The sequence below is a fragment of the Heteronotia binoei genome, chromosome 11 (assembly GCF_032191835.1).
Source record: "Heteronotia binoei isolate CCM8104 ecotype False Entrance Well chromosome 11, APGP_CSIRO_Hbin_v1, whole genome shotgun sequence".
NCBI lineage: Eukaryota > Metazoa > Chordata > Lepidosauria > Squamata > Gekkonidae > Heteronotia > Heteronotia binoei.
The window spans coordinates 60,216,185-60,233,149 of NC_083233.1; the positions used below are offsets into that span (position 1 = coordinate 60,216,185).

Below are 16,965 nucleotides of genomic sequence, written 5' to 3' on the forward strand. Positions count from 1 at the left end.
GTGATTTTATTGCTATGATTTTAGTAGTTTTAGGTTTGTATTGTTTTAAATTATATTGATTGTTAGCCTCCCTGAGTCCACTTGGGGAGAGGGCGGGCTATAAATGTAAAGTAAATAAATAAACTGGGTAAAAAGGGTCCCCCATTGTTGCCCGCAGACTGATTCTTCACTGTCTCCCCCACCTCTCTGCCCCAGACCAATGTGGTGGGTTGCTTAGCAACTGTAGGATACTCAGCCTAGCACTGATTGTAGAATTTGCCCTGAGGTTGCTAAGCAACTGTCCATTCAATAATCAGCAAAACAGTGGATTTGGAGATGAAGAACAGGTAGGACCCTGAGTGAGGAGAAGAATCACCTAGAGTTAAGGCTTGCCAGCCTCCAGGTGGCACCTGGAGATATGCTGCTATTACAACTTATCACCAGGGGACCAAGATCAGTTCTTCTGGAGAAAATGGCTGCTTCAGAGAGTGGACTCTATGGCATTATACTCTCCTGAGCAATGTTCCCTCTTAAGTTGCAGAGTCTTGTGAGTAAAAATTCTACTTTGTGAGTCCCCGGCATTAAAGTTGTGAGCTACTGGCATTAAAGTTGTGAGTTACTGCATAAATTATTGTGCTCTGGGGTCATATTTCCTGAGCTAAGACAAAACGTGTGAGCTGAAGGCTAAATATCTGTGAGCTAACTCACACTAACTCAGCTTAGAGGGAACACTGATCCTGAGGCCCCTCCCCTCCCTAAACTTCACCCTCCCCAGGCTCCACCCCCCAAAAAAATCTCCAGGTATTTCCCAACCCAGAGATTGCAACCCTACCTAGAGTGGTCAAGGGGACAGACAGCTGAGCCCTGACAGGCCAAAGCTAACAATTTAAGAAAATGATGGATACTTTGGGCCAACTTTGATGCTACACATGACATGAGTCGGGTCAGAGGTTCCCGTGTCCCTGCTTGTAGTGCAGTGGAAAACTTACCTTCTCAAGCACTCTGGGAACAGAAACATACACAAGACTGAGCAACTGTCCTTGCTCCGGACCGCATGCATTGGTTGTAGCCAGGGTTGCCAAGTCCAAGTCAAGAAATATCTGGGGACTTTGGGGGTGGAGCCAGGAGAATTTGGAGGTGGAACCAGGAGCAAGGGTATGACAAGCACTCCAAAGGGAGATCTGACCATCACACATAAAAGGGACTGCACACCTTTTAAATGCTTTCCTTCCATAGGAAATAATGAAGGATAGCGGCACCTTCTTTTGAGGCTCATAGAATTGGACCCCCTGGTCCAATCTTTTTGAAACTTGGGCGGTATCTTGGGGAGAGGCACTGAATGCTATGCTGAAAATATGGTGTCTTTACCTCAAAAAACAGCCCCTCCAGAGCCAGAGATACCTTCAGATCAATTCTCCATTATTTCCTATAGAAATAAGTCTTCATAGGGAATAATGGAGTTCCCAGCAGACATTTCCCTCCCCTCCTCCCGCTTTCTGATGATCCTGAAGCAGGGAAGGGCCGCCAATCTGGGGGATCTCCTGCCCCCACCTGGGGATTGGCAACCCTAGTTGTAGCTCTATACATGTGAGGATACAAAATGTATGCTCACAGGGAGGCCTGATACCACAGTCAGTGAACGCAAATGTACAGGCCAGTGTACTCAGTCCCATCCCTCCACTGTGCACTCTTTTTGCTTGCCATGGGAGAATATTTTTGCCCCTGTTTTGCAACCCACCCCCCATAAATGGGAGGAGGGGCATTCCACAGAAAGCAATTTTTCTTTATAATCTAGTACCACCTCAGTTCAGCTCCACCATACCGGGAAGTTCCTCACCTCAGTGAAGCCAGATACATCCTGGAGGGGAGTAAACAGGGATCATTTTGTAGAAAAAGATGTGCTGGAGCTCATAAGTAAAACTCATTTGCATACACCACACACCCCTGACATCACCAGGAGGTGTACTAAATGATATCAGCTCAGCATCTATCATAAATGCTTCTTGAATTATAATTGTCATAATAAAACCTTACTTCGATCATACTTTTTAAATTCCTTTCTCCAATGTGGCCACAGTAGCATGATAAAGATTTCCATCTGTTTGCTTTATATGTTTTGGTTATTTCCCCCCCTTTTTTTTTGAGGGGAAAAATATTAGAAAGTTTGTCAAATCTTAGAGTTCAGCAAAATTCTCACAGGGGTTTTGAACAATGGAGCTCAGAAGCAAGAATTTGGAGATTAAGAAAGAAAGGGGTTAAGAAAGAAAGAAAGAAAGAAAGAAAGAAAGAAAGAAAGAAAGAAAGAAAGAAAGAAAGAAAGAAAGAAAGAAAGAAAGAAAGACTACAATAAAATTTAGAGGTTCTGAAGCTCCTGTGAGCTCCTGCCCAAAATGAGGACTGGGAGTAAAGGAAGTGGAATGGCCAAGCTTGCAACCAGCAAGGTGCTCTTTGTCCACTTTTGAAGAGCCCAGAAGCAGCTGGGAAGAGGTTTAACCATCGCTGTCCAGGAGACTAGTCCCCACCCACAGCTGAGCACACCACAGGCAGGGTGAATATGTGGGCCTTGGTGCACATCAGAACCACTAAAGCTGACCTTCACCCTTCAAGTAGTTGAACAACAAACAATCTCTCACTTGAGGGCAGCCAGAGAAAGAAACCAGGTCAGTTAAATGCATCTGTCCATCACATTTATACTCCATCCCTTATCCAAAAAGCTCATGGTGAAGTACAGAGTTGCCCCCTCACACCCTTTATCCTCCCAACAACCCTGTGAGGTAAATTAGGCTGAGAAAGAAAAAGGCTGGCTTAAGGGTCACCCAGTCACCTACAAGGCTTAAACAGGGATTCCACTATAGAGGTCCAATACTCTAACCACTACAGAACATAGCCTCTCCCTCAGATATGGCCAAAGATCTCAGTGAACAAAGCATGAGGCAGAAAGGCAGCCACTCCCTCTTCCAATCTGTCCAGCATTTTCAGTCAGCCAACAGGAAGAACAGAAACCAGCCCACCACACCTGATTTATGGACATTCCTCAGGCAGGACAGGGAGGCGTTGAGGCGGGCACACTCCTCTCTGTTGGCCCCAAACTTCTGCACCGTCTCACAGACCTGCTCGTCTGTCATTTCCAGAAGATCTTCCAGGTTCAGCTGGCCAGGAATGATTTCCTGCAGGAAGAAAGTGAGGGAGAGGAATGTAAGAAAGAAACTGCATCCTGTCCAACATTAGTGAGAGGTCAGCAATTTGGAGGCCCACAGGCCAAAGCTGGGACCACAGCATGAAACAACAGCCAGCCACTCAGATGGCTTTAAAAGGGCACTGGACAAATTCAAGGAGGACAGGTATGCGTAGCAAGAAAGATTATCCACAACTGCTGTTTTGGTAATAGTTATCAAACCTTTGTAAGCCAGGAAGATTGGACATCCTCCCCAGTTACACAAACACAACATGTTATTATGAGATAGCCTGGTCAATCTTTCAAAATCTGAATCCTCACACACATTTGTGGGGGGGGGGGGGTTTACAGAACCCAAGTTTTGGTGCTAATATTTTCGTCGCAAAGGTTACCTGAGGCAGAGCTTTGGGCGCCCAAAGCTGAGAGGAGCAGGAAAAAAGTACATCATGACTAAAATAAAATTTGTGTTACTATTACTCTTGTTATTTATGTATTTATCTTTTTGCAAAACTAGCTGATAGGAAAGTACAGGGGATGTGTGTGTGTGTGTGTGTGTGTGCAATTTGATATTCCTGCCTGTGGTGCAAAATGAACTTGTTAACTGCTCTGATCTGAGGCCTCGTTTTCAAGAAGATGACAAGCTTGCGTCTAGAATGCACCACTTCAGGAAGGGGGGGGGGTGACAGCACTCTTTGTTCCTCTGTACCAGAAAAGAACCTTCCCACACACCCTGCATATAGACAACAAGGCGTTAGGGAGAAGGATTTTAGCTTGGCCTTGCCCCTGACACACTTGTTTCCTGTGTGCCGGAATTTTTCTTGCTTATGGAAGAGGGTTCAAGTCACGTCCCTCACACCTGCAGAGGAACAGAAAGAGTTTTCCCAGGTTGCTGAGAACTCAGTCTGAGTCCACCGGATTGTGAGCAGTGACATCACCCCTCTTCTGAAAAACCTCAGGACACAAACTTTTCCAGGCAGAGCTGATGGGACACACAGTAGTGCAACTTGGCTGGAGCAAAGAAAGGTTTGGGGTGGGAAGCCCACCTGCGATCCACCTGAATTGAAGGATCGGAGAAACGGAGAGCCAGTTTGGTGTAGTGGTTAAGTGTGCGGACTCTTATCTGGGAGAACCAAGTTTGATTCCCCACTCCTCCACTTGCAGCTGATGGAATGGCCTTGGGTCAGCCATAGCTCTGGCAGAGGTTGTCCTTGAAAGGGCAGCTGCTGTGAGAGCCCTCTCCAGCCCCACCCACCTCACAGGGTGTCTGTTGTGGGGGAGGAAGGTAAAGGAGATTGTGAGCCGCTCTGAGGCTCTTCGGAGTGGAGGGCGGGATATAAATCCAATATCTTCTTCTTCTAAATAAAAATCACGAAGTTTGTAAAAATCAACTCAAATAACACTTATTTTCTAATTTTGGATTCTCTGCATCCAAGTTTAAGTGTGTGTATGTTCTGTGCACTGAATTGCATGCCTTATTTACAAACAGAAATGGTATTTCTACTGTTGGGGATAAACAGCACACGCAGCAGCTTAACAGCAGAATCCTTAACATTGACTTCAATGGGTTTGAAGGGAGGACATTCTACTTAGGACTATGCTGCAAACATCAGGCATGATCAATGCTCCCCCTAAGCTGCAGAGTCTTGTGAGAAAAAAATTCTACTTTGTGAGCTACTGGCATTAAAGTTGCCAGCTACTGCATATATTAGTGTGGTCTGAGGTCATCCTTCCTGAGCTAGGGCAAAAATGTGTGAGCTGGAGGCTAAAAATGTGTGAGCTAGCTCATGCTAACTCAGTTTAGAGGGAACGCTGGTCATGATTCATCTTTTCTTTTGTAAAATGCCATTGTGGCAGACAGTGCTAACATGCAATCAAACTTCTACGAGTATCAAAAAGTGACATTTCCCCTTCTCTTCCCTGGATCTGACAGCTTGTGACAACGCAACCGTATGCAACAAATTCAGCCTTTATTAGGCTTCTATTCCTAGAAGCAGCCCTTGGCTGGAAGGCCCAGGGGAGTTATCTCTGGCCCTCTGCACCTCAGGGCTGTTACAGGCAGGCCAGTTCCACAGTCCCCAGGTGCTCTGACCTCCAAAGAGTATGAGAAGTTTCTTCCCCCCCCCCCCCAAAAAAAACACAAACAACTCACATTTCTTGAACAGCTGAACGTCACAGCCAAACAACCAGTTGCTTAGTTGCCAGGGCCACTGAGCACTTTCTCTGGGCAACCACATTACTCAGTGGCAATTCTTAGCAGCACAGCTTTCAGGCTAAAATAAGGATGGTTTAAAATTCCATCGTTGTTACTGAGTCCCTGATACTCCATCTGCTAAAACCACATCCTGTGTCTTCTCACCGGCAGCAGTGACCAAGTGCAACCTGAAAGCAGTCATTCTACAAAGATCAACAGAGGAAGGAGCTGGTAAGTTGTCTTCCAGAATCCTCCCCCCTTGGATACTGTTGGCCATGCTCCATATTTCAAGGGGATTAATGACTATGAGCCTGGAATCTTCAAGTTAACCTTGTGCCACAGAGACTGGAAACTTGATGGGACCAATAATCCCTCTGAGCTGTGGAGTCTTGTGAGCAAAACTTCTACTTCATGAGCTCCTGGCATTAAAGTTATGAGCTACTGTATACGTTATTTTGCTCTGGGGCTATTTTTCCTAAGACAAAAAATGTGTGAGCCGAAGGTTAAAAAACTAGCGCACAGTCACTCAGCTTAGAGGGAACAATGGATAGGACATTCTGAGTCACTCCGTACAGCTAGACAGCATAAACACATTCAGTGCTCTTGTATGTTAATGAGAACATAAGACATGTTCTAATGTAAGAACCTGAAGCAGCACCATGTTATGCAAGATCTTCCCTCCCTGCACACTCTTACGAATGGAAGGGCATCACCAAAAGCCCTTCCCCTGAGTTGTCCTGCCTTTTGGAAGTGCGACAGGTAGGTCTACCTGAGAGAGGGTTTGTTTGTTTTTATTGAATGATTAAGGCAGTGTACAGTAATCATTAATGCATAATAATAATAATAATAATAATAATGTTTTATTTATATCCCGCCCTCCCCGCCAAGGCAGGCTCAGGGCGGCTAACAAGACATGGTGTGTACCTTGATTATAATACAATTCATATGATAAAATACAGTTAATAAATAGAGTTAAAACAGTTACATAAAATTTTAAAACCACAATAAATTAGGGGTGCTACATTTCAGTGAGATATATATCCTGATGGCTAGATGTCACTTTCAGGGTTCCTTATAGGCTTGTTGAAAGAGGGTAGTTTTGCAAGCCCTGCGGAACTGGTTAAAGTCCCGCAGGGCTCGCACTTCCTCCGGCAGCTGATTCCAACTCAAAGCCAAAATTAAGGGCCAAGCTCCAAATGCCTTCCCTACCAAAGAGGCCTGCTATTCCTGCCCCCCTCCAAAACCCTGTCAAGCAAGCCAGTCTGGCAGTGCCTCCTAAAGATTTCCAATGAGGGGGCACCACTCCGCTCTTCAGGGTGCCCATTCCACAAAGCAGGAGCCATGATGGAAGCGGTCCAGACTCTGGCTGAGGCCGGGGGGCCCCGCCCTAAGAGAGGGAAACAGCCAGCAGGTGGTAACCTGAAGACTGTAGTTCACCCATAAGGATGGAGACAGTCCTTCAGATATGAGAGTCCCAGGCCATGAAGGGCAAGAGTCATAAGCGGCACCTTGAAGCGACCTCAAAAGCAGACTGGCAGCCAGTGTAGCTGTTTCAAAATGTAGATGTTTGTGCCTCCTCTGCAGGATTCATTGTGAGAGAGATTTGGCTGGAGCAGTGTTCCCTCTAAGCTGAGTTAGGGTGATCTAGCTCACAGTTTTTTAGCCTTTGGCTCACACATTTTTGTCTTAACTCAGGAAAAACGGCTCCGGAGCAAACTAATTTTTGCAATCGCTCCCATGCCAGTAGTTCATAAAGTAGAATCTTTGCTCACAAGACTCCACAGCTTAGAGGGAGCATTGGCCTAGAGCCCGCCTTAACTTCATGTGCTTATCTTGGATGTCCCTCTGGTCTGCTTTCAGCACTGCCCCTGCTATCTCCTGCTTTTATTTGATGCTACTGACTTTTGAGGGTCATGAGGTCATCTGCTGTTTCAAGCGGCACTGCTGCTGGGAGGAATTCTGTTTTTACTGCTGCTGTCAGCCCCCTCAGGTGTCTGTCAAAACAGAAGAGGAAGCAGACGGGTCTTTGAAATAGCAGCCAGCCGGAGCATCAGTTCAACCACAGAGGGCCCCCTTTGTCACATGGTTTCTCTGAACAGGTAAGATAAGGTCCAAGGAAGCACTGGGGGGGGGGGGGATTGCTTCTTTAGAGCTCCTCTACCCAGGGACACCCACCAGATAAACCTCTCCTAAAAGACCTCTGTCAGATATTCCACACCTAATACTGGTTGCTAATAGATTATTCTCAATGATGGGGGTCTCCAAGATGGCGCCCCAGTACCTTTTCTGGAGTTTACCAAGCGTTTTCAGAAAATGACTGGATTCAGCTGGGACTTTTCCCCCACAAGGGCTTCTGATTGGCTATGCCAGTTTTTAAAAATTGCTTTGGGAACAGCTGCCGACACAGCACAAGGATCTTTACAGCATGAATGGAGGTGAGCTGTAGGGAAGCAAGACAATGCTTTAAAAGAAGCATGTTCATTTTAAAAGTAGAGCTTCCAACTGAAAATTCAAAAGTTCCCTATTAGGGTTATGCCTAACTTCACTCCCTCAGGACTTGTGCTTGGCTCTGCCTCCTGTGGCAGCTACTGTATGGGTGGCTATACCGCCCATGGCAGCCATTTTGTGCCTGCCTTGCCACACTGTCAGGATTTAAAAGCTGCAGGCTCAAAGGGGTTGGGGATCTCTACTGTATGAAATACTGCGTAAATATTACTGATTCTGAGCCTGCTGGCCGATCTGCGTGTGTCGCTGCCCCTGAAACTGCCTGTGTAGTCAGCAGTTTAGCCAGAAATCTCCTAAACCTGTTTTAGAGACTGAGAAAGCTCGCAAGTGCTGCATGTGGGAAATATGTTTTTGTGTGTACAGGAGAAGTAGCACCTAGGTTGAAGATCAAGAATCCACCCCCCCCCCCCCCACCCAGCCTTCAGACTGTGCTGTGCCCATCTTGACACACATAGGCATGCCTGAACATCTTCATATCGTCAGCTTTTTCCTTCACCCCTCCACAGCTGATTTTGTGAGATCAGGGAAGCAGCCCTGAAACAGCTTGAGACGGATGGAGATGACAAACCTAGCAAAAGGCCAACAAACGTGTTGACAGGGACCAAAAAAAACTGAGCACACTTGCATTTTGGAGAGTAAGAAGGCAGAACAAAAGAGGCAAAGAAGGGCCAGAAAAAGAGATTGGATTTATAACCTGCCCTTCACTTGGGAATCTCAGAGTGGTTTACAATCTCTTTCCCTTCCTCTCCCCACAACAGACACCCTGTGAGGCAGATGGGGGCTGAGAGTGCTCTGATAGAACTGCCCTTGAGAGAGCAGATCTTTCAAGAACTGTGACTGATCCAAGGTCACATCAGCGGTGCATGTGGAGGAGTGGGAAATCAAACCCAGTTCTCCCAGACCCGGTTCTCCCAGCCACTACACCAAACTGGCTGTCAGAGACACCATGATGACATTCGCCCTACAAAGAAGGGGCCAGAGATGGACTCGGAAGAACTCTACTTCCACCTTCAATGGAACTCTCCGCCTTAAGCAGCCTGCCTATATCAGCGGGTCTGGCCAATTTAACTTACAGCATGAGTGAGAATGAGGCTGAATTAGGATGAATAACAGTTTTCAAGAAAACTTCATTTCATTTAAGGGATCCTGGCCTGGGACTCTGCATGATCAGGAATAGTACAGAAGGATTCAGGGAATGGAGTAGGGCTGCCCTCTAGTGGCCATTATGTGAAAGTGCATTTGAGAATGAGCCAAGTCAAAAATCACTTTTTGCTTTTGCTTTTTGTTTTCAATTTCTTTGAAAAACACCTCTGAATTGCACACAGAAGTTCAGCAGCACCTTGAAAACTAACAAAAATGTATTTTACCATGAGCTTTCATGACTTTGAGCTCATTTTGTTCTGTCTCACAAAAGCTCATGCCGAGATAACTCTGTTGTTATGCTTTAAGGTGCTACCAGACTCCTGTGTTGTTCTGCCAGGGGTCGTTTTGTAGAAAAATAGGTGGCAGAGCTCATTAGCATAACTCATTAGCATATGCCCTCCCAGCCAAAAGCAACCCGATGAAAAAAAGGAGAACCCCGGGCAAGTGAGGCCTGCTTGGGCTGGCTAGAGATCCAGCCAGTCCAAGCAGGCCTCGCTTGCCTGGGGCTCTCCTGGGCCACTCTCCCCCCAGTCAAAAGGCCAGCAAGCCACCTGCCACCCAAAATCACATAAGAAGTGGGAAAAGGTGTTAATGAGGGCTGCTGGGGGCGTGTCAAAACTCCTGGTGGCTGGCTGGCTGCCCGCTCTCCTAATCCAGGGATTGTTATGCAGCTGCACCTCCTATCCAATGGACAAGGTAGGTGGGGAGGAAGAGGGAGAACCATCAGAAAGGTTCCGGAGCTGTGCTCCTGTGAGCTCCTGATGAATCTGAGGCCTGCAAAAGACTAACATGCCTATCCATGTGGAACTATTCCCCAATTTGTCAAGGGACTCTGTATGCTTCTTCCATTCCCTGTGTGTTCAGACAAGCACAGGAATTATACATTTCCTTGCCTGGTGAAGGAGCGTCATTATCTAAACAGTCTCCTGGCTCTCCATAAACCAGTATCTTGCACATCTGAACTGCCATTAGTACTCAAGACTTGCACCAAAATCAAAGAAAGCCTTTCTATTTAAAAGCAGGTTGCTTTGCTGTTCAACGTAAGGTTTTTCCTCACTGACTGTACAAACTCCTAATTTCAGCTGGCTTGAGATTTCTGGAGCCATCAACAACATGCCCCTGGTGGATCTCCCTCACCTACTCTTGTCTGTCTACTTGCTGGTCCATGGAGGTGGCAGGGAGAAGAGGAGGAGGAGGAGGAGGAGGAGGAGGAGGAGGAGGAAGCAAAGAAGAGGAAGGAGGAGGAAGCAAAGAAGAGATTGGATTTATACCCTGCCCTTTGCTAGCCAAAGGAGTCTCAGTGTGGCTGACAATCTCCTTTCCTTTCCCCTCCCCACAACAGACACCCTGTGAGGGAGGTGGGGCTGAGAAAGCTCTGACAGAAGCTGCCCTTGAGCAGAACAGTTCTGAGAGAACTTGTGGCTGACCCAAGATCACGTCAGAAGGAGTGTGGAATCAAACCCAGTTCTCCCAGATAAGAGTCCACACGCTTAACCACTACACCAGACTGCTGCTGGAGGAACAGCAGCAGTGAGAATGCCAAGATGGTGGGTGAGATGCAGCAGCAGTAGCAGGGAGGAGGAGAAGGAGGGTGGGTCAGCCCTTACAAGGCCTTTGGCAACTGCCCAGGGATGCCACCCCTTGCAGTCTTCCCTGTTCACTCCCCCCTCCAGTTCTGCTTTGCAATACACAGAAAGTGCATTAAGACTGCTACCTTGGAGAGTGGGGAAGAACAGCTGACTTACATGCAATAATTCACTGGAGGACATGAGTAGCGATTTGTGGATCCCTCCTCTTTTCTGTGATAATGAGGGGCTGTTGACATTCGATATGGTTAGGAAACACTTGGCAGGCATGGATTTGGGAGTTACGCTGGTTGTAGGCAAATTTTTGGCTTACATTATTAAATTTGAAAGACCCAAGTGCGATAACTGGTTGGTTATTTCAATTACTTATTTTTTGTTGCATCTAGTGTGACGTTGCTCACACTAGATGACATGCACATTTTGAACAGACGATGCTGCAGGCAAGTCCATATGAAGGCAAGAAAAGTATGCAATGTGGTTATTTGGGTCCAGAATCAGAGCATCTCGAGATGCTCTGCTTTCATTGTTTTGTAAAGTTTCTAGTCCAGGTGGTTGCTACAATATGGACAAAAACCTGGGGGCGATGTCTGCTGAAATCCCACAAAACAAATCACATTGGTGGTAGCTGGATAACATTTCCAGCGGCCAAAGGATGGGGCTTCAGTGCCTTGTGTGGCTTCTTGTCCTCTAAAGACTAACAACCCTTGAACTGTGCAAAATATTACAAGCTCAATTTGAGACGTTCTTTTGCATCATCCATACAATGCCTGACCTGGATTGGTCCAGGCTAACTCAATCTTATCTGACCTCAGAAGTAAGCAGGGTTGGCCCTGGTTACTATTTGGCTGGGAGACCTCGAAGGAATTCCAACGAGGCTATGCAAAGGCCGACAATGGAAAAGCACTCCCGTTTGTCTTGTGCCTTGAAAACCCCATGGGGTCACCGCTGAGTCAGCTGTGACTTGATGGCACTTTCCAGCACCATACAACTTGCAGAATTCAGCTGATGGGGTACAAAGTTCTCAGAAGACAAATATACCTAACATGCACTCCCACTGTTTTTCTGGCCTAGCATCTGTCCTGCTGCTACCAGTGCAGGAGAACAGTGATTGGTAAACAAGAGAGCGGAGCTATCCAGCAAGGAATAATGAAAGGAAGCTCCTGCCAGATCAGAAGGTTGGATCGTTGAGGACAAGGAGCTGTTCCCTGGACAGAGTGCTAGGCTGCTTAAGCACTGCATCCACAAGGGCAGTTTTTTAAATGTGAAGCTGCTCGAGCTCTACACCTACTGGGGGAGCTGTGGGGCCCTGATCCTGGAAAGACGCATCTCAGGAGCAGTGTTCCCTCTAAGCTGAGTTAGTGTGAGCTTGCTCAGAGTTTTTTAGCCTCCGGCTCACACATTTTTGTCTCAGCTCAGGAAAAATGGTCCCAGAGCACACTAATTTATGCAGCAGCTCACAAAGTAGAATTTTTGCTCACAAGACTCCACAGCTTAGAGGGAACATTGCTCAGGAGCTCATCTCCAGAAGCAGGACTTAGGGAAGGGTAGAGCCACGTGGTGAGAGGTTTCCCTGGCTTCTAAGAACAGCACCAGCCTGGGTTTGCTAGTGATAATTTTCCTGGTGTATCAAAGATGAAGGATCTGGTAATGCAGAAAGAGTCCAGGGACAGGGCAAGGGAAGTAAATCTGAGTTACTGGATTCGGCAGAGTCCAAGATCAGGGTATCACAACTGTGCAGGAAGAAGGAAACACTTGGGGGGGGGGGTTGAGTCCCCTAGTGTTGGAGTCAGCAGTGAGCTTTTTGGGGATCCCATCTGGCTCAGGGAATGGGCTGGGGTCAACAATGCCAAGTTCAATATAAATCCAGCCAGAAGAGGGTGGGGGTGCTTGTGTGAGCGAGGGTGCAGAAACACAGGCCGATTTCACACTCACCTTACGCCGCTCTCACATCCATCTTCTCAGCGCGGCGTCCTCCCGATTTCCCACTATTTGCATCGGGGCTGCAGCAAACATTGTGGTTTTCATGCAGCAAACAGAAACTGGTTTTTAGTGGTTTCTGTTTGCTGCGCGGAAACCGCAATATTTGCTGCAGCCCCAGCGCAAATAGCGGGAAATCGGGAGGACGCCGCGCTGAAAAGACAGACGTGAGAGCAGCGTAAGGGTGAGTGTGAAATCGGTCCCAGGGCAAGAAGATGGAAGCAGGCAAAAGAAAGGGAGCAAAAGCTGGCACCACTCACCTCCATGACCTCCTTGCGGATGTTGACGATGCGGAACCAGTGCAGGAGTTGCGGGAAGCCCTCCAGCTTGGCATTGCGTTCCTGCAGGGCCACTTTCCTCTTGCAGGAGAGCTGGCGGCTGAAGTACTTGACCAGCTTGCTCTGCAAAAAGACAAGAGGGGACAAGAGCGGTCAGAGCAGGGCAGATGTCCTTCAGTGGAGACCTTCCATGCTAAGCACCAGGCTCCTCCCTTTCTCCCCCTCCCCTGGAAGTGATCAATTCACTTCCAGCACTTCATTCCATACAATGTGCTTTATAAAGTCTTCTTCCACCAAGACTGAAAACATACTGCTCGTGTGTGCGTATACACACACGTGTGCTGGAGAGACGAGGGAACTGAAATAAAGTCTGACATGCCACAGACTCCATACGCCCGTAACATTTTAAAAAAGCAGATCTGCCCACTTCTACTCAACAATGCCCCTAGAAATGCAACAGTTGCTCAAAGTTTGGTCAGACAAATTCTCTGGCACAACAGGGCAACATTCACTAAATAATCCCAGTTCGGTGGATCCTCCATTACCCCAAATGCTGTTCCTCTGTCAGGGCTGTCCTTGAAGACCTTTTTCCAGATCCATTCGCACAACAGCAAGGGGGGACTTTCCTTCCTTATCTGTTGGCTACTTCCCTCCCCCAGAGGAAGGACTTCATTTTCCCCAGCATTCAAACCTTTTTATTTTTTATTTTTTTGCAAATCCATTGCCCAAGAGTTACCACAAAGATATGCTAAATTAAAAGGGGGGGGGACATCTTAGCACATGTTCGCATATGCCATATGTTCACGTAACTTTTGTAACTGACGTTCAGCAAAGTACATTCAAGTTTTGACAATGAACATAGTGAGAATGAGCATGTTCGACGGAAGAAAAGTTGTGTGAGCTTTTCTAAAAAGCGAAAATCTTCAATCTGGGTGCTGAGATCTACCAGCAATTGGGGGGAGGGATGTGGTTAGAAGAGTATCTCCAGGGCAAGAATGAAACAGAGGAAACTGGAGGCCAATGTCCATGCAAGAACAGCTAAACCAGGGGTGGCCAAACGGAGACTCAGGAGCCACATGTGGCTCTTGAAGCCCACCCCCCACCTACCCAGCTGGCTTGGAGACGCATTTCTCTCTTTAAATAACTTCTCCAAGCCAAGTCGGCTGGCAGCTTGGAGAATGCATTTAAAGTTAAAGTTGTTTTCTTTTCACCTCCCCTCCCCTTCCCCTCCTTCCTTCCCTCCACTCTCAAGCATCTGATGTTCATGTCTCATGGCTCTCAAATATCCGACATCCATTTTATGCGGCTTTTATGTTAAGCAAATTTGGCCACCCTTGAGCTAAACAATCTGGCTCACAGTTTAATTTCTAGGCCTGCCCCCAACAGATGGCAGCACCAGCTGTGAACAACAGGGGGAACGAATGTACCCCACTCTCTGCTTGCGGTACTCGTTTTCTACTTGCAGACCTTGAGACACAGGGAAATCACCCAAGGTGCCATCCTCCACCTGCAGTCTAAAGTGGTACAAATCCATTCTGTCATCTCAGGTCTCTGCTACTTCATTGTCCTGTGGGCATGAACTGGGCCCAGGAGAGACACCACTGGTGGGGGCAAAGGGACCAGGAGAACAGTAAATGGTGCAGATATGGAACATTCGGGGTGAGGGGAGGAACAAACCAGAGATGAAGGGATTCCCAGGGGTGCAAGGCCATTTAGCAAATAACCCTCTCAACTGGGTCCCAAAAGCATTGCACCAATTTAGCATGAAATGTGCCCACTGGCTTAAACACGGATCTGCATCATTTGCTTTCATTATTTGGACCCAGCGTGGGAGGGTGTCCTACCCATGTTACAGCCCCAGATTCATTATCTTCCAGGAATACAGGAGCTTTCTTCTGCAAAACCTCTCACATCCATGGACACCCCCCTCCCCCTGTATAAGAGCTATCAAACATGGACCTTAGATTTCCACCAGGCTCCAGGTAAACCCCGAGGCTTCTCTCTCCACGTGCTGCGCATATGCATCAGCAGCTGCTCTGGTGTGATCACACCAAATACAGGGAAGGGGTCTGAGAGGTTGGATAGGGTTCAATGCAAACCATGTACTTCTGGATTTTGTCTTTCCAGGCTAGAAGCTGCAGCTGCCTTCTGCAGCACTTCGGAGAGCTCCATGGGGAAACAAAAGCAGCCTTGGCCCCTACTGGACTTGGCTCCACCTGTGCAAATATCAGCACTGCAGCCTCTTCCTTTCAGGAAAACCAGATTCAAAAGGAAAGGACAGACAAGAGGGAAGCAGGAGAGGGAGGACTTAACCCTTCTAATGACCTCGGGTTCCTGACTCCAGGTTTCCACTCAAGGAAGCCCCCCCTCCCTTTATTGTTTTAAATGCTCACTTTCATGGCTTTTTTCATAGCAGGAACTCTTTTGCATATTAGGCTACACCCTCCCTGATGCAGCCAATCCTCCAAGAGCTTACAGGGCTTGCTGTAAGCTCCAGCAGGGTTGGCTACAACAGGGGTGTGTGGCCTAATACGCAAAGGAGTTCCTGCTACGAAAAAAGCCCTGCACGTGAGAACCACATCAGGGCTCAGGTAAAGTATGAAGAAGATCCCACCTTCTAATCCTGGCACCTGCCATTGAAAAGAGATCAGGCAGAAGTGCTGGGAAAGGCCTTTTCAGCTCAGCGAAAAATAGCCAGTATTAAGATGGATGGCTCAGTGGTATAACATTGCGTGAGGCCACGTGGCTCTAAGGTTTTATTGACTTCATTTGTACTCAGCCTATCCTCCAGCAGGGACCCAAGGCAGCCTACATTGTTCTCCTCTCCTCTGTTTAATCCTCACAACAACCCTGTGTGGTGGGTTAAACTCAGAGAGTATGGCTGAGCCAAACACTCCCAGGTTAGTGGAGAAGGTGGGGAGGAGGGACGGTCCCTCTCCTGTTTGGGAATTTTGGAGTTTAAAAACCTTTACCTCTGACTCCCATTCCCACCAGGGACAGAAAAGGGATGGGAATGTCTGGCAATGACCCAGTGGTTTCAGAGAGAGGGAAAGCTATTCCAAAGCTAAAACCATGTATTGAAAGAAAACCATACTGCACAAGTTTTCAAGCAAGAAGCAAATCCAGTATTCCTTTTACAGAAGGGAACAAGATAAACCAATATTTATAAATGCACATTCGTCTATTTAAGAATGCATCCCAGCACTCTATCAAGCCCTAACAGCAGAGGGTCCTTATCATACCAAACATTGGTGTTAAAATACCTTTAGAGTCCAGATTAACTGTCAATCAAGAAATTGGGTGGTCCTGGCAATATCAGACCCTTCCTTTTTCTGACCAGTCACTGCATCATTCAGTCAGAAACACTGTCCCTCGCAAGAGCTTGGAGGAGTCACAGGTCTTCCTATCTAGATGTTTTGAATTCAAGACTGGGACGCAGAAATATAAACGGTTCTTTTTAGAGCAGAGTGTAGGGTGCATTATCAGGCTTGAAGAAACTCCTGCAATGCCTTATGGGAGACAACTAAACAGAGAGGCCTAAGCAAATTCAGGCTTCGATACAGAACTGCCCCCGTCTCACCTATAATTCCACCAAACACACACCTGCCAATTGTCAGGAAGAGGAGCGAGGCAGCATTTTGTAGAGTTTTCGGTTGATATTTGGGTTTGGGGAACTTGAGTTACTGAGTATATTAATTTGACTGTGGTTTGAATTTAGTCTTACTGTTTCTTACTCTCAGGCTGTATTGTTGCAAGCTGCTCAGAGTTTGTTATTTGTGAGGAAAGAAGAAGACGACTGCAGATTTATACCCTGCCCTTCTCTCTGAATCAGAGACTCAGAGCGCTTTACAATCTTCTCCCCCACAATAGACACCCTGCGAGGTAGGTGGGGCTGAGAGGGCTCTCACAGCAGCTGCCCTTTCAAGGACAACCTCTGCCAGAACTATGGTTAACCCAAGGCCATTCCAGCAGGTGCAAGTGGAGGAGTGGGGAATCAAACCCGGTTCTCCCAGATAAGAGTCCGCACACTTAACCACTACACCAAACTGGCTCTCAGACACAGTATAACTATTTTAAATAAAGATACAAACATGAAAAGGGCATACTGGGCATACCGGCAACAAATTACAC

At 47.2% G+C, this 16,965-nt stretch overlaps 1 protein-coding gene across 2 annotated transcripts in view; it reads right to left on the minus strand.

Moving 5' to 3' along the window:
- Positions 1-16,965, minus strand: part of KSR2 (kinase suppressor of ras 2) — a 306,003-nt gene that overhangs the window by 233,057 nt on the left and 55,981 nt on the right. For both annotated transcript variants that reach the window (XM_060249643.1, XM_060249644.1), the window contains exons 2-3: positions 12,817-12,957; positions 2,996-3,146 (exon numbers count right to left, since the gene is read on the minus strand). In XM_060249643.1, coding sequence (XP_060105626.1) covers positions 2,996-3,146; positions 12,817-12,957 — 292 coding nt within the window. The remainder of the gene's footprint in view (positions 1-2,995; positions 3,147-12,816; positions 12,958-16,965) is intronic.